The sequence below is a fragment of the Cynoglossus semilaevis genome, chromosome Z, assembly GCF_000523025.1.
Source record: "Cynoglossus semilaevis isolate Cse_v1.0 chromosome Z, Cse_v1.0, whole genome shotgun sequence".
Classification (NCBI taxonomy): Eukaryota; Metazoa; Chordata; class Actinopteri; order Pleuronectiformes; family Cynoglossidae; genus Cynoglossus; species Cynoglossus semilaevis.
Window position 1 is genome coordinate 19023500 of NC_024328.1, and position 17242 is coordinate 19040741.

Consider the following 17242-nt stretch of genomic DNA (forward strand, 5'->3'; position numbering starts at 1 on the left):
CCTGCAGGCCTTCGTCTTAGCTAAAGGCAGCTGGGTGTCTCACGTTAGCGCCACCGTGCCCCCTCCACTCCTCCAATCCCCGCCTTACTTCTGCCTGCTCCTGTCATTTCCTCCTCGGACAGCCACTGGCACTCGCCTAATTAGTGAAACCCAATTAGTCCAGACAATGATGGTCTTTTATGATGTTCTTTGAACTTTAAATTGACAAAACAAGCAATCGATAATGACCAGGATGAAATACATCTATAAATCAAACCACATCTCTCTTTTCCTCATGGGTTTAGCTTTGAATCACAATAATATATAATATTGTTGTTTACGCTGCTTGAAATATTTTATTGTACCAACGTTATCAGTGGTTTGGCCCCAGGTTCCTACAGTCTTCATGTCAGAAGAGCAAAAGACTAAACTCCAAATTGACCTGATGGTGTATATGTGTGTGCTGTGCGTGTGTGCACGGTTTTGTTTGTGTGTGTCTCTTTGCCAACAACTGCTGTATATTGGTTAGTTTATTTCATGTCCAACCCAGAGGTGCCCACACTTTAACATAGGAGTTATTTTTAATTTGACCTAGCCAAAATGATCTACATACATAGGTTTAATATATAATTACACAGAATGTACTTTATGTATAAATTGTATGTTGGGGTACCTGCTGACATGTGAAGATGGCAGTTTACCTGTGGCATAGTGAAAGAGCCTGGTTAAACCAAGATTAAAAACAGGGCCGTGTGCAGTTTTGATCGTCTCCATTCTGATCATTGGTAGATTGAAAAATCATTGTTTTTTCTGCTTTCAACAATAATTTAAGTTTTGTAATTGGCTGCAGAGAACCTGCATCCAATTATGAAACCAGGAAAAATTAAAAAAAAAAAAAAAAAAAAGTTGTCTTTTTGAGAACATGAATTTGATGACACAACTACATCCTCAGTCATTTAACGTTTCCACACACAAGCAGGGCCACACGTGGGTGGTCAGTGGTCCGGTGGACCTCATCCCCAGCTTTGCTGCGGTTTCATCCTCCACTCCCTTCTTTCCCAGCTGCTCACTGCTGCTGCTCAGCTCCCAGTGGCAGCAGGAAAAAGGCACAAAGGCTGTCTTTGTCTGCGAGGCTTCGTCTTCACTGCCACAAGTTCTGTCCCACAACTGTCGGTGGGAAAGTCTGGCCTGTCCACCTGTACAGCTGTTGATCAATTGTAATATTGTCTGTCGCCTCCCCCACCCCCATTCTTATCCTTTTTTGCTGCATGTGTTCATTTTAGAAAACAACCAGAGAACTTTCTTTGTCTCTTTTTCCTCTGGATTTTCTTTGTCTCCTGAAACAATGCTTAGGCGGTGTTTAGTGACAGAGTGGATACATAGGGATCTCAATCATTCACATCATTTTCATAGCTCTCTGTATAAATATTAAGCAGCTGGGACTATGGTATGTTGAGGTGCTTTGAAACAAGTCATGTAGATTAGAGGTTTGCTTCACCCAAAGACTCCTCTTTGTCTTGTAGGTGGCCACAGTCGTGGTCCAGGCTGTGGTTATTCCCTGTGGTGACTCGACTTAATTGCAGCAGCAGCGTCTTTGCTCCTGCAGAAGTCACCCAGACATTAATCTGGTGCACATTATCATCACTGGTCATGTGGCCTTTTTTCCGATTGGTGCTGTCAACAAGCCACTTTTGGTTAACAAAAAAAAAAAAAAAAAAAAAGTACATATATATCCGGTTTTACCCCCACAAACAGCAGTAACCCAATACTTACAGCCCACACATGTGGTTAAGGTGGCAAATATTGGGATAAACACACTAAAGTATTTCAGATTGGGTCCTCAAAAGGTAAAACTTTTATCCCACCAGCTGATTTTAAAATCAGCAGGGTATATGTTTAGACATTTTTATATTGTGAGATTTTATTTTCTTGAAAAATCCTTTTCAGCTGTCATTTCTCTCATTAGTCAATTTTCTTGATTTGTTTTTTTTTTTTTTTTTGGCACATCATAAAACAATGTGTGTGTGTGTGTGTGTATGTTTGTTCCAAAGGGTTCAATGTCCCACTACTTTGATTCTGTGCCTGCTCCCTGCAACTCCTGTAATGTGATTAAGGCCTATTAATCATCAAAGCATCTCTCCAGGGAGTCTGACTCTTGAACTCAAGAGAAGAAACAGTGAATGTGGAAAAAGAAAGTCAGTCAGTCTCTCAGAGCTCTGACTAGAGAGTAGTGAAGAGTCAGTCTACCTGCTGCAGGTGGTCTGGTACATTTCATATCTCTGTATCTTTGTATATCTTTGTCTCCTCCCGCCCTTCCATCAGTTGTCATTAGTGAGGTTGAGTTTTTAGACCAGCAGATACAAAGAAACAATTGAGTGATGCTCGTTGAAAAGTTTTAAGAGTTTTAAACTAACAAATTGGCACTAACTGCTGTCAAAGAAATTACAGAGATGAAGACGTATGTTTGGAGAATACTTGTGTAAACCAAACAGCTAAACAGTTTCTTTTTTTTCACCATCATAATTCTCTCCACCCCCCACCCCCCCCAACCTCTCTTCCTACCCTTTAGGTTGTCTATTTCACCGAAATGTACAAGATCTTCAGTGAGTTAACAGAGCAAATAGACCAGGCGGGGCTGACTGATGAGCAGAGGGAGAGGGATACGGAGGCCAAGCTCAGCGAGCTGCGAGCTCTGTCCATCGTGGCTGACGATTGAAGGATCATGATGGAACATCATGCACCAGATTGTTTTTTTTTATTTTAGGCTGTTTCGTATGTTTAAATGGACAACAGTGGCCTTAAATTGATAATTTTGCTTTCTCGCCACCTCATCTCCTTCCTGTGTTTGATTCACTCCACAAAGACAAAGAAGAGTAGCTGAAATGCCTCATTTTGAAATAACTTTTTTTTTTGTCAGGAAATCAAACTTCTGTTTGAGCTTTGTAACTAGATCACGTCAATTTGAGAAACGAGACAAGGTTTGTTTGTTAAAATGAGACACTCAATTTCTAAATTTAGATTGAATTTCTGTGATCTGACCGTTAATCTTTAGTTACTGTCAAACTGGTCAAACTGGACATTGTTCCTAAACTTAACATGAAAGTTAAAAAAAATATGTTTACGAAGTGCTGCACCAATGTGCAGCAGCAGCATTGGTGAAAGGTCGACCTGTCACATTAGCTGAGTCCAATCACTGTCAAATAAGCAGGCTGGTGCGTCCTCTGGTGGGGAATATTGATAATGACATTTCTGATTTCTTTGTTCTATTGCGGGAATTCGGCAGTCCCATTTCTTTGTTTGTTTGTTTTTTTTTTAATCTGGGATCACATAATGTGTCAAACCCATGTATTGTTACTCAGAAACATCGTTGTTAATGCAGCCATAAAGTAGGTGTTACACAGAAGTGAGGTTTTGTGTCAGAAGATTTAATTTATTCTTAAACTGTGTTGTTTTAACTTTTAGTCATTTTTATTTAATTTTGTTGATTTGGATCAAACATGCAATTGTCAATAATGTTTTTCTAGTTTTTAAATTTGTGTAGCTGAAGGATTTTCTGTCTTTGCGTTACATTTGTAAACACTAACTCTTATGTGTAGGGTTTTTTTATTTAAGAACATTCGATACTACTTTCTAGTGTCATGTCAATGTTAAACCAATCAGGAAATAAAGTACCATAGATAAGAAAACCTCTTGTTCACACTTCCTCCAAATGCGTCTGTTCTTTTGCCATATTACATTTTGGTGGAATCCTGGGCATTTAAATACAATTCTACAAAATCTTTTATTAGCTACGTAGACAAAAATGGGAGAAAAAAAATGTAATTTAGACGAAAAGTAAGGAGAGTTTGCTCCACATCTTTCACTAAAGTAGGGTATTGTTTCTGTATGACACTCATGAAGATATTTAAAAGTAGACACTCACAATCCATGTACACCAGTTTATTCAGTTACTCTATATTGCATTTCACTTTTTAGCCATGTCACATCCATGGATGTCAATATAACAAGTATTTACAGAACGACCATTAATTGTACAAGTACACAGCTCAATGCAGGTACCTAGTCTCCAAAATGCACAGGTATGAATCTAAGATTCCCCCCCCCCCAAAAAAAAAAAAAAACCCAACCATCTTTATAATTTATACTACAGTTATTGCAATATCTACATCTCCAAAATACAACATCCCTTTAAAATATCTTGTTGGGGAAAAGCCTTGGAAGAAATATAACTTGATTTTGCGGTTTCTCCTGAACCACTTGATTCTTCTCTGGAAAATAATCTGTGACCAAATCTAAGCACCATCAGTTAAAGGAGTATGTTTTTGAGTCCAACATAAATCAAGTTCTTTATAGAAAAAATGTTATTGCAGATGTGCTACAACATGAGCAACAACCACAATACAGAGGTCTCAATCCTCAAGAAATTTAGAAATAGAAAGTCTTAGCTCTTTTTGTTGGCCTTACAACATACAGTATTTGGTGCCCTTCAATTCCAGTGCTACAGTGCCCCCCACCTCAGTCCCCTTAGTGAAAGGAAAAAGGAAAAAAAAAGTCAATTAGTCGTAAATACTTTATACTAACTTTTTAGAGTAATTCAAGTTAAACATGTGTGACACCGAGTTACAAGTGAATTACACACCTTTGTGAAGCCGCACACTCCAAACCCAAACATCACATTGTGTTTACACCGTTAAAAGATTAAGACTTAACTTTTTTGCTGGGTCTACTAAACACCCGTCTTGTTGTACATGGTCGTAATTTGTTCCTCAAAGAATTTGCGGATCTCTACACGTCGGCTTTTCAGGGTGGGTGTCAGGAGGCCGTTGGCTATGGTGAACGTTTCTGGATGTAAGTGAATGTCCTTCACCTGATAAGAGGTAGGAAGAAGAAAATAAAAATGACACAATGGAAAATAAAGCCATGGTGGTTGGTTCAAAGCTTCCAGACATCTGCACAGGTTGCTCACTTGTTCAAAGGACTTGAGCCCTGCTTCTTTGCCCACGGCTCTCATGTCTTCTAATACAGCACTCTTTACGTCCTGTGGGAGGACAGGTTAAGAATGTTCAAATCCACAGTGTTCAATGTTATCAAAGGCTGGTTTGAAACACCACTTGGGATTTGACCTACGGGATTCTGGCACAGTTCCTCGTAGGACCCCACTAATCCTCTCTTCTTAGCCCAGGAAACAAACACCTCAACGTCTGGCACAACAATGCCTATAAGGAATGACTGGTGACAGGACAGAGCAAAGAAAATGTTATATTTAACTATTGCATTGAGCTAGTACCACATGAACAGGTAATGAAGTAGTACCTGTAAGCTGTCTCCGTGCACAAACACCTGCAGCACAGGGACGCAGCGCATGTAGACATTTTCGATCTTCTCTGGAGCGATGTACTCTCCCTGGGACAACTTGAAGATGTGCTTCTTTCTGTCAATGATGCGCAGTGTCCCGTTCTGTTGGAAGAGAAATTGACGTGTAACAAGTTGTGAGTAAAGTGGATATGCAACTAAAAAAAATCTGATTTAAATGAATTTCTTTGTCCAGAGTTTAGTTGTTATTTGTATTATTTAAGTAGGTTTTGCCACTCTGATTTTAAAATCAGGGCAAACACAATGTTGTTGGTTTTTTTTTACCAACTTTAATAGAAAAACTGTTAAAATAAAAAAAGAAAATAGTGAAAGAGCATGACACCAATTGGATATTATAAAGAAGATAAGGCAAAGAATGAAATCTCGGATGGAAACATTACACCATGAGTGTCAAGACTATAATGGAGGATATGAAGGGAAATGCATATATTAATTTATTTTCCTAAATGCCACTGTGTAGCAGTGTTCCTGATGCCTTGCCTTTTCAGACCTAACCTACCGGAAGCCACTGGCCCACGTCACCGCTGTGCAGCCATCCGTCAGTGTCCAAGGCCTCAGCTGTCCTTTCTGGGTCCCTCAGGTAGCCTCTGAACACGCTCGGCCCACGGATGCAGATCTAAGACATAATTTGAGGCATGAGAAGATTCAGCACCAGACAACTGTCTGTTACTCATTTTAAAAGTAGTGTTTTTGACTCACCTCTCCTTCTCCATTCTTGGCGTAGTAGTTCATATCAGGTATGTCAACCAGCTTCACCATGGCACAAGGTAAAGGAGAACCAACATGACCTGAATACAGACACATCACAAATCTATTTGTACAGCTCTATTTGACATGTGAGAAAAAAAATGAACAGTATGAAGTCTTTGATCATCAATTTGGACACATACAGATGAGAAAAAGAATACTTTCACTATTTTATGATTCAAATGTGTGTCTGTAGTGAGAGGATGGAACCTGTGCGAACACTGAAGGTCAAACGTAAAGGTCAGTCATCTGGAATGTCCTACCTGCAATCCAGTCTCCAGGCAGAGAGAATGTGCAGCCAGCAGTGCACTCTGTCTGTCCGTAGCCCTCAAATATCAGGCAGCCCATGGTAGCTCTGAGGAAGGACAGCACTGTAGGACTGATGGGCGCTGAGGCAGTCAGGACGAAGCGGAGATTACCTCCCAGCATGGCCTGGAACACAAGAGTGCAGGCAGTTTTTATTAAAAATAGAGACAGTGACTTTTTAGCTCATGTGTGAAATGCTTCAGAGTGACTTTTGACTGGAGGATTGTAAGACTGGTTGACTGTGTGAAATTCAAGGCTACTGCAACAATCACCTGTCAGCTTCTATCAAGACAATTTCTAGATGAGTTGATAAACTGTGACCATGTTTGGTGTGTGTGACAGTAAAAAAAAGCATGGGGGGGGCATAATTTAATATAACTTAATATAATTTAAGCCATCATTGACTTCAATTGATGTATTACATTGCATCATATTATGGCGTAGGACATAGGAACAGGAAGAAGTGAACTGAGAAAGTCAGGTTATTAGTGAACATATGGCTTCCATACTGCGTTCTCTCTGTAATAATTGATAAGCCACATGTTTTAATACGGCACATTTGAGTACTTTCACACACGGTTTTTGAAGTTATAAGAGGCACTTTGTGCTACCTTAGAGTATGATAAGTGCTAAAATTTCATTTGGTTTCAGTGATGATGCTCATAAGGAATGAAAATTAGGACAACTGACCTGAATCTTCCTGAACACCAGTTTGTCCCACAAGCTGTTGTTGCGTACGATGCCACTCCTGAGCTCTGCCTGCTTCCTCCTCACCGCGTAGTGAAGCAGCGCCCGTTTAAACGGAGAGGACACGGAACCCAGGATCTTAATACAAGGAACAGGAAACAGGTTTAGTTAAATACCGTTTCTCACAGATTGCGGCCTGGACGTGTCTTGTACGTCTGACGACCTTGTCGTAGATTCTGTTGAGTAATCGAGGCACCACTGGAAAGAAGGTGGGTTTGAGAGTTTTGATGTCGTCCATCAACAGCGTGATATCCCCCTGGTAGAATCCCACTCTGGCCCCATGGCAGAACATTGAAACCTGCCAGCCATAAACAACATTTAGAGCCAAAGTACAAGTGCGCTCAAAGATAAAAATCACCTGGGAAGAGGATCAATTACCTGAATCATCCTCTCAAACATGTGGGCAAGTGGCAGGTACGAGATCGACACGTCCTCCCGCTTGATCACAAACGAACCCTGGGAGGAAACAAGGAATAAAATGAGCAAAGCACCAGGGAGAGATTAAGTCTGATCAGCGGCAGCGGCAGAAGCATAAGGTGAAGCCTCACAGGCAATCAAACACCCTCCTGTGGCTTCTCCACCGGCAGTTAGGCAGGAGAATCTTTGTATTGGGGCAATTAGTTAAAGTACCTGGGACGATGGGGACAATCAAACAGCCAATTAATCATACCATTAGACACAGCAGGGAGAGGGACAGCTTAGACATACAGAGACGGGAGCAGATGGGGAGAAGTGTGGAAGCTGTTCTCAATTAGACAAGGAGGTGGAAGTGCAGACAGACCTCCAGGATCTTAATGACAGAGGAAGTGTTGGAGGCGATGTTTCCGTGGGTGATCATGGCTCCCTTGGGCTTCCCTGGATAAATAAACAAGACATTATGGCAGTGCTGAGTGCAGCATAGGAAACAGCAGTGGTGCTCTACAGAGAGGTCATTAGTGGACACTGAAGGACAGTGGTCTAAGGATGTGAGCAAGGGGTAATTAGGGAGAGACTGGTGAGATCAGACGATACCTGTGGTTCCACTGGTGAAGCAAACCACGGCCAGATCCTGGGGTTGGGGCGGCTACAGCAGCAGGCAGCAATAAAATATGGGAAGAAGAGGGGGAAAAAAAATATGACAAAGTGCTTCCTCCTCTACTATCAGTTTACAAGTGAGTGTTAATTACACCATATGGGACAGGGGCAACAATAAAACTGTCAAGTCAGCATTTAGTGGGGCAGCTGGATATTTACAGAGAACAGTTTTGATGAGTTGATGCTGCAGAGGATAGATGATAAAACTCACCACAGGATCTCTGAGGTTCCTTCTTCCCAGGTCCTAAGATGTGGACGGACAGTCGGACAGACAGACAGACAGACAGACGGACAAGAGTTATTTAAAGCCGCTGAGAGTTGAAGACAAAAGGAATATGTTTGCTGGTACGTTCAGAAATGTCTGGTAATATATTGCGATCCTGTCAGCATAACCAACACACAACACTGTTACATGCTTAACATCGGGGTTACTAAAATTGGAACACAGGGATTGACAAGGATCGTTAGAGACATAATAAATACAAACAACTGATACAGTACTGTAGATTGTCAATGAAATCAATACACTGAAATATCACAATAATTCAGTGTATCGATATTCTCCTACAACCCTAAAATACATGTGCAAAAACTAAGGAATCCAAGTGAAGATAACCAGTGTTGGATCAACACTATTTTTCATCTCCAATACAGATACTACAACCTGGACTATCTGCAGATTCTTTGTCTGTTTGGACTTTGCGGAACACAGTGTAACAAGCACACTGCTCCATGAAAGAAAGAAAGAAAGAAAAAATGGCCAACAATGTAAGTCAAGTGATGTCACATTACTCTCGTCTTTTAAACCTATATCGTTTCACAGCCTTTTTGTTCCACAGACAAGAACTCAATGAGTCTACACATGTGAAGTATCTGCTCCTCTGTTTACTGCTGTCTCAGCAGCAGATGCCTCTCCGATGACGGCAATTTGTTCAAAGTTAAAAATTTCATTTCTGTGATAGCGTGGCCTTTATGTATGGGATCAACTGAGTTGAAGTTGTTTGTCTGGGTCCAGACTCGTCTTTAGTGCTGTGACAGTACTGTGAGAATGGGTTCTGAGTTTCTGAGAGAAAAGTTAACCAAACTCCATTTGTTAATGTTTTCCTTCATTTCGTCACAAACATGCACACACACACACACACACACACACACACACACGTGAAAAACATTTTGAGCATTTAGCAAAAAAAAAAATTTTTGGAATTTAAAATTAAATTTAAAAAAAGTGAGTAAATACCCAGTATTGTTGTTTAAAGTACTTCAACTGTACTTACTGTCTACATCTACAGCAGTTTCATAGTTTGTATTTTAAAACATTAATTATTCTGTGAAATCGGTCTGGGAGCCATTACAAGTAAACTACATCAAAGATGTTGATCAGCTCCGCCCTGCTCACCGTGAGCTCCTCCAGTTTCAGGACCTCCACCTCACAGGCCTTGGCTCTGTCCACAAAGGCCTCAGAGAAAGTGTTGAACAGAACCAGACAGGAGAGCTTTGGAGTTGCACCGCTCTCCTTGTTCTCCAACAGACACATAGCCTTGTCCTCACGATCACAGATCACCAGAGAGATCTCAGCTGAAGACACACAGAGTATCATTGACAACGAAACGGCTAACTACAGCACAGCAGTCAAGACGGTCACATCTGGAAAATAGATTTTCTGCAATAATATAACTTTTAGCATTACACTCCCGAAGTCAGTTGTCAAGCAGCCTCAATATTTATTAAAATATTTTTTTGAATGTTTTTGATCACATGAGCAGGCAGCAGGTTTATGGAGCAGTCAACATAAACAGCTATAATATGACACTGTACAGTAAATATTTCTATGTGTGATCTGATGGAATTACATCTTAGCCACAGAAACTAGGAAAACACCAGTTTGACCAAACTAAATAGTGACTGACTGCCCAGCTAAACACCACAGACTGAAACCAACAGATGAGATTCATTCATTCATTCATTCATTCATTCATTCGTCTTCTACCTCTGAATCATTTACTGGGTCATCGGAGGGCTACAGCCCACCACCAGCTGTGGTCAGCTGAAGGTAAGGTACAAAGATCACCACTCAATCACAGGACCACTTATAACGACAAACAACCAATCACACTCACACTCAAACCTACGGTTTATTTGGGAGTTTCTAATCTTAGACTGTAGGAGGAAGTCAAGAAGACATGGAGAAAAACAATACACACGTGCACTCTCTCTCTCTCACGCACGCGCGCACGCACACACGGTATACTGCAACAACATCAGTTTCTCTGTTTTACACAGTTTACCTTTAAATTATATGCAGTCATTTAAAAGTACTCAGCTGTACTGCTTAACCACTGAACTCCAATGTACTCATCCTCATCATAGCATTGCTCGGTATTCAATTTTTTTTTAGTTACCCATTTGATTTACAAATGCTTGTTATTAACAATTTCAATAGTTTGGTATTCTGACATTTTGTGTTATCTTTGCTAGTGCCGCTAACTACTTTCTGTTGTGGCCCCAGTGTTCCTCAAACACCATTACATTCCAGTGTATGAACTGATTTATGACAATAATGTTATAAATTTACACACACAAAAAAAAATAATGAGACTAATTCAAATTTCTATGAAGTGAAAACAAACAGGTGACATGTGAAAATGAATAACAGAAATTTTAGGAATTTCTTAACATATTGCCACATAAATCTGTCTTATTCCTGTTTAAATAAATAAAAAAATATATATAAAATATATATATATATATATTTTTTTTTAGATACATTTGTACTATATTGATCCCATATTTGAGAAATATACTGTTAACAAGCTGCCCCCAGCAGGCGCCAAGCATGTGGTTCCTCTGGGAATCAAACCTTGGATTCTCTGCTCTCTGCTTCAGAGGATGGCATGCAACTGCTACACTTCCTTTCTTTGCATTTCTATATTAGTAAATAACCCTCCATATTAACACTGTACACCTGTATCAGTGTTTAAACCTATTTCCAAGTCAGTGTGAATCCCTTTTGCCTTTTCTCTTTATTAGTTTTTATACCCAAATGCCCTTCTGGAAGCAAACCCCTCTGGCATTTAAGATTCTGTAAACTGTTCCTTTAAATGTATTGAATATTTTATGTTAATAAAATAACTATTTTCTCACCTAAGTTGAGGATGTGAACCATGGCCTCCATCCCCAGTGTTTCATACAGAGGAACCAGCGCCATGGAGTAAGTGTAACAGGCCAGTTCAGAGATGATCCACTTTCACCAGCAGAGGGAGACAAAATAGCAGAGTTACCGTCACTTCCTCGCGTCAAATATCTAACATTAACCATTGTTTCATTATAAATCTACAAATGAGATTTTATTTATGTTTTTAATTATTACTATTATTATTTATTCTATTATAGATATTTTTAAAAAAAGAAATAGATATTTGAGCTTAGGTTTGTATATTGTGAAGAAACAATTTTATGACTCCATACCTCTGGTCTGTTCTGTGCAAAAATCCCAACAAACTGTTGTGGGTTGGGTTGGCAGCCTTTAGCCAACAGACCAGAGCCGAGGCCCTGAGCCCACTCAGCCACCTGAGGGAGCAAATGCACCAGAGACAATGGTCGTGGCAAAATTAGACAGAAAAAAAAAATTAAAGGTTAACTATTGTTTTATATTTTTATTTTATTTCATGGTCTGTATGATCATTGTGTCAGACCTCAGTGTAGGAGATCCACTGGTAGGGCTGATCTGGCTTCCTGAAGCCCAGACATGGACTGTCTCCTGGAGGAGACAACACAGCAGAGAAACAATAAGTTAAACTTAAGCAGGATTTTTTTAAACTTTTTTTTAGACTCAAATTGTATATTATCATCCATCCTGGCTACAACCCTAGTAAAATAAATGTTTGTTAGATGCTTGTCAGAATGAGAATCATCATTATGTGGTCCACACTTTCTTCAAAGTGGAATGGAATTGATGTGTGTTATGCTAACAACGCTTAGCCAGTTGGCATAGAGTACTACAGGATGTTCCATATGACACCAAGCTCGTCTGTGTGTGTAATTTTTTCATTGGTGTCTAACTAGTGTGGTGTGCATGTGACAAGCTCAAGGTCGCTCCTCTGAGGTGACTGAATGTTGGCTGATGCTCCCAGTATAAGGAGCAGAACTCCACCAGCTGTTGGGAAGGCTTCCTTGAATCACACGTAACTTTTAGTTTTTGATAAGACTTCAGAGTTCACATCAATAGATTGGAGTTAGGAGATTTGTTAAGTGACAAATTAGAGGACACACTAAACAACTACATCTGAGAAGGGATAACAGAATACATGACTGGTCAAATATCCTGAAGCCACTGAACTTGATTGTGAAAAAACCGAGGATGTTTGTCACTGCAATCGATGTTGTACTGGCAGTGTTGATCTTGCTGCAGCTTGGTCAATCTCTTTGATATTGTTGATAATTAAGATGCCATTTCCTGCAGCTATTTTCCAGTTCCTGATCCATGTTTGCAGTCAGGTTGGTAAATCAGCTCACATTACTTTTTTGCCCGCTTTGAGACGGCCAGGCCCTCAGCTGACACACCACCCCCACCTACCCCAGCACAGACACACTGACACTTCAGGAGCATGAAGTGAGACGTGTGTTAAGGTCAGTGAACCCCAGGAAGGCGGCCGGCCCCGACGGAGTACCAGGCAAGGTACTCAGAGCATGCGCTGACCAGCTGAGCGGAGTCTTCACTAATATCTTCAACCTGTCCCTATCACTGTCCATTGTCCCACCCTGCCTCAAAACCTCCACCATCATCCCCATCCCGAAAAAGTCAGCAGTGGACAGCCCAAACGACTACAGACCTGTTGCACTTACGCCTGTAGTCATGAAGTGCTTTGAGAGACTTGTATGTCAGCACATCAGGACTTTTCTGCCTCCCACTCTGGACCCCCACCAGTTTGCCTACAGACCAAACCGATCCACCGAGGACGCCATCACCATAGCGCTCCACACCGCGCTGAGTCACCTGGAGCACCAGGGAAGCTACGTGAGGATGCTCTTCCTGGACTTCAGCTCAGCATTTAACCACATCATCCCGGAGATCCTGGTCCAGAAACTGTCCCACTTAGGCCTCTCTTTCCCCATCTGCCTGTGGATCAAAGACTTTCTGACCGACCGCCCACAATCTGTCAGACTCGGCCACCACCTGTCCAGTACCATCAAACTAAGCACCGGCTCCCCACAAGGATGTGTCCTGAGCCCCCTCCTGTTTACGCTCTACACATCTGACTGCTCCCCGACCCATCTCTCAAACACCATCCTCAAGTTTGCGGATGACACCACCGTGGTCGGACTCATCTCAGGGGGGGATGAGTCTCACTACAGAGATGAGGTCAACAGACTGACTGTGTGGTGTTCAGTGAACAACCTTCAGCTGAACACAACAAAAACGAAAGAACTCATCCTGGACTTCAGGAAGGGCAGAGAAGACCCGGCCCCTCTCTACATCCACGGTGACTGTGTGGAGAGGATCCACTCCATGAGGTTCCTGGGCGTGCACGTCTCCAACGATCTCTCCTGGTCTGCAAACACCACTGCGGTGGTGAAGAAGGCTCAGGCTAAAGGGAAAGAAGGAGGAAAGGAAGGAAGGAAAGAAGGATTTAGTGGGCACTGGCTAAATGCTAAATTAAACAGCCAGAGCAACAATGTAAGACAAATATAGGAGAATAAATGATGTTCTATAAGTTCAAAAACGTTTTGAATTTAATAATTGTTTAAGTGCAAGTTAAATTCTTAAAGGAGAAAACAATATTTTATATATTTAAACAAATTAGTAAGGTAAGAATTAAAGAACGAATCGGTTTCATTGTGTAGTGTTTAGCACACCTGCCCAATAAGCAGAGAGATGAAAGTTGTGGGTTCGATTCCAGGAGGAACTACAAAAAGGATCGAAGAAAAGAAGGAAGTTGGGAATGACAGAATGAAAAAGGGAAAGAAGGAAGAAAGGGTGTTAAGATATTGTAAATACAGAACATCAAACAGAAAAAGAATCCAAAGTGCATTTCTTTGATCTAACCTGAGTTACTGAGCAGAATAGCTCAGCACATGTACATGTTTTCTATTGGTGGAGAATCTTTGTTTGGAGCAGCCTTTGCCAATCAGCACTCAGAAGTGGTGCGTGAACACCACATGGCTGTAAAGGGTTAAGGTTCTGACCATTGATGTGTGTGTAAAAAACTGTATTTAAGCTTTGAGCACTGAGGAGAACTGACCGTGCTTTGGTTCCCCTTCACCCTTCATATGTCAACAAAGTCACCAACTTCCTCCAACCAGTGCAAATGAATGAAGGCTTTTCTCAAATGGAAATGCATTGGTAAAATGTTAAAAAAAAGTTTGCCCTCAGCTGTAGCCTGACTGCCATCAACCACACCTGATGGCAGTCTCTCATATTCGTTTTGTCCTTTGGTTCCCCTAGTTCTGCACAGGTAGCACAGAAGAAAACCTACATATATTGATACTATTCCAACACTCTGTTGTACATTATCTTTTGGTTCCATAGGCTTCTGAGTCATAGGTTAATGCATATAGTAAGACATTAAACTAAATTAATTGACTTCCATGCCACACAGCAGCATTTACTATGATAGAATTCCTGTGAGAGAATCATTTTAGAAAATATCAATGGTAAAGGATTTCTACTGAGTATTCTCCCTATTTGTATTAAAAGTTATAAAGTATCCAACTACATCATAAAAAATGATGGCAAATTGGGTGATAATTATACTTAATTATTGGATATCGGTGACTTAAGTTTTACAATGTACTCCCCTTCATCTCCTTGTGACTAAACGCCAACCTGAAAATAACTGAAGATAGATGGATGTAATGTAATGTATGTAGTTTTACCCAAGACTGAACGTCAACCACAGTAACCTGACTGACCTGAGATCCGCAGGCCTCTCTGAAACATGTCGTAAACCGTCCTGGTGTCGTCATAGTAAAAGTCCAGCAGCAAGTCATCTTTTAGAAGAGCTGATCGTCTGCAGCTGGGATCTCCCTGTGACACACACCTAAAATTCTTTAATGTCTACCCAGACACATATCTGAATGCATGTCTACTTACAGTGGCCATGGTCCACTCACATTTACAGCCACAGACTGGGCTCCTAGATCACAGGGAGGAAGCATGGGTCGAGGTCGACTCATCAGCCAATACGCAGTGATGGAGGCTACGGCTCCTAAACCCAGCAGAGAGGAAGTAGACAGGGACAAGGAGGGAAGAGGAGGGGGCAGAGGCAGCAGACGACTCCACAATTCCTCCGTGTTCGAGCGAGAGCTGAAGCCAAGTGACAATAGCCACTCCAGAAACTGCATAGCTAAGAAGAAAGGACAAAAAAAAAGAATAGCAGTTAAACAGATGGAAATCTAATCATTCTGTCGCATGAAGTAAATGGTTTTGTGCTGTTCAGAAAACAAGGGAAAACCTTCTGTCTATGGATGGACTATAACATAGACCAGCAGTCCCCAGCTGGTTTTGGTAACACTGAATTGGTAACACCACACTGAAAGTTGAGGGGTCATTAAGGATATGTAAATGTAGTAATGTTTAAAATTGTAGTAATGTTTAAATTAAAATTCTTGGCTCTTAACTAACTCTTCAGGAGCCTAACTAACTCTTCAGGAGTTAGTTAGGCTATTCCTGGGGTGGTTGCGCAGTGGCGCAAAATAGTACATACAGGCGCTGGATAGATTGGTCTAAACTAGCTACCTTACATGTGAAGGGTTGGACTGATTTGTTAGGGGAGAATGGCTCTTCAAAGGCATGAAATAATTTTCACAAGGTTTATATTTTCATAGACTGGTGTTGGGTATCAACTTGTCATAGAAGAATGAAACAGTTTATATGGTTTTCATAACCTAAACTTGAAAAGCAGCAGAAACATGTCAACGGGAAAAAAAATGTCTGTTGCAGAAACTAAAGAAACTCTCCATCTAAAACTGTAAGAGAAACCAACAGTTTCCACACTCTCTCCACTTGTGAAAGTTTAAAACAGAAGCCTGAAGAGTCTTGTTGAAAACATTAAATCACACTGGGTCACAAGCTTTGGCAGGAAACCCAGTGTGAAGAGAAGAAAAGAATGAAAAGGCTCTGAGCTGGATATAGTTGAGGGTACGGGCGGAGAGGGGGGTTTGGGGGGTGGAGAGACACCAGGAAGTAATAATGATTGGTTTAGAAGAAAGAGGCATGGAGGCTACCCTCAGTCATGTCGTTGGGCTACAGTTTCAGTCAGAGACTCTGGGTCTGTATAGTTGGTGAGAGGCAGCAGACAAGGAACATGACTCCCAGTCTGTCTTCACTGATATATATAGAGGGGCTGTAGGCCATATTTTTTCTTAAATATGGCCTACAGATTACTCTTGTATCCAAAGCAGAGCATTAGATTTTCTCCAGCCAATCACAATATTCACCACCACACCATGCCAGGAATTTACATCAATGAATAAATCTCCCTTTTCCCACATTCACTGCCCTCCCTGAACACCCCTCAACCTCTCACCCACTTTCTCCCACCCCCAACACTCCATAAAAGATGTGCAAAGAGTGATATCATACCCCTCCCTTTTGAACTGGGACCATCCTGGTCGTTCAATGGCAAAAGGATGATGTCATAAACTGAACTAAATTAACCAACAGATTTATCATTACTGCATGCATTTATGGTTTGAATGAAAACAACTTGTTAAGTCACCAACAGGAAAATAAAAGTAGCAACAACAACAATCTGGGTTTGGAGCAATAAACAGCCAACAAAGGAAGAAATTACAAAACAGAATTAGACTGAATGAAAATTTGACAAATGGAATAAAAAAAAAAACTTGGCACAGAATAAGCAACTTAATCAATGACTAAATTAGTACTATTTTAATTACTGTTGTGATAGCAGTTTTAGAGTAAGGGGTTCCCATATGTCAGTAACATCCGCTTCCTTTCATGCACAAATATAATAAAGAACATCATTATATGTATATATACACATTATATATATAT

The 17242-nt window shown here is 40.9% G+C and overlaps 2 protein-coding genes across 3 annotated transcripts in view; one reads left to right on the forward strand and one right to left on the reverse strand.

The window, feature by feature from the left end:
- Positions 1 to 3665, forward strand: part of bin3 (bridging integrator 3) — a 33361-nt gene extending 29696 nt beyond the window's left edge. Inside the window, exon 9 of the mRNA XM_008336770.3 lies at positions 2549 to 3665. Within this exon, the coding sequence (XP_008334992.1) occupies positions 2549 to 2695 (147 nt within the window). The 3' untranslated portion in view covers positions 2696 to 3665. The remainder of the gene's footprint in view (positions 1 to 2548) is intronic.
- Positions 2870 to 17242, reverse strand: part of acsl2 (acyl-CoA synthetase long chain family member 2) — a 22148-nt gene continuing 7775 nt past the window's right edge. For both annotated transcript variants that reach the window (XM_008336773.3, XM_008336772.3), the window contains exons 2-20: positions 15337 to 15569; positions 15136 to 15250; positions 11919 to 11983; positions 11692 to 11793; positions 11368 to 11467; positions 9623 to 9801; positions 8438 to 8470; positions 8164 to 8215; positions 7934 to 8007; positions 7531 to 7608; positions 7316 to 7450; positions 7096 to 7230; positions 6363 to 6531; positions 6052 to 6140; positions 5852 to 5968; positions 5293 to 5436; positions 5107 to 5208; positions 4946 to 5017; positions 2870 to 4846 (exon numbers count right to left, since the gene is read on the reverse strand). In XM_008336773.3, coding sequence (XP_008334995.1) covers positions 4706 to 4846; positions 4946 to 5017; positions 5107 to 5208; positions 5293 to 5436; positions 5852 to 5968; positions 6052 to 6140; positions 6363 to 6531; positions 7096 to 7230; positions 7316 to 7450; positions 7531 to 7608; positions 7934 to 8007; positions 8164 to 8215; positions 8438 to 8470; positions 9623 to 9801; positions 11368 to 11467; positions 11692 to 11793; positions 11919 to 11983; positions 15136 to 15250; positions 15337 to 15567 — 2133 coding nt within the window. In that variant the 5' untranslated portion in view covers positions 15568 to 15569 and the 3' untranslated portion in view covers positions 2870 to 4705. The remainder of the gene's footprint in view (positions 4847 to 4945; positions 5018 to 5106; positions 5209 to 5292; positions 5437 to 5851; positions 5969 to 6051; positions 6141 to 6362; positions 6532 to 7095; positions 7231 to 7315; positions 7451 to 7530; positions 7609 to 7933; positions 8008 to 8163; positions 8216 to 8437; positions 8471 to 9622; positions 9802 to 11367; positions 11468 to 11691; positions 11794 to 11918; positions 11984 to 15135; positions 15251 to 15336; positions 15570 to 17242) is intronic.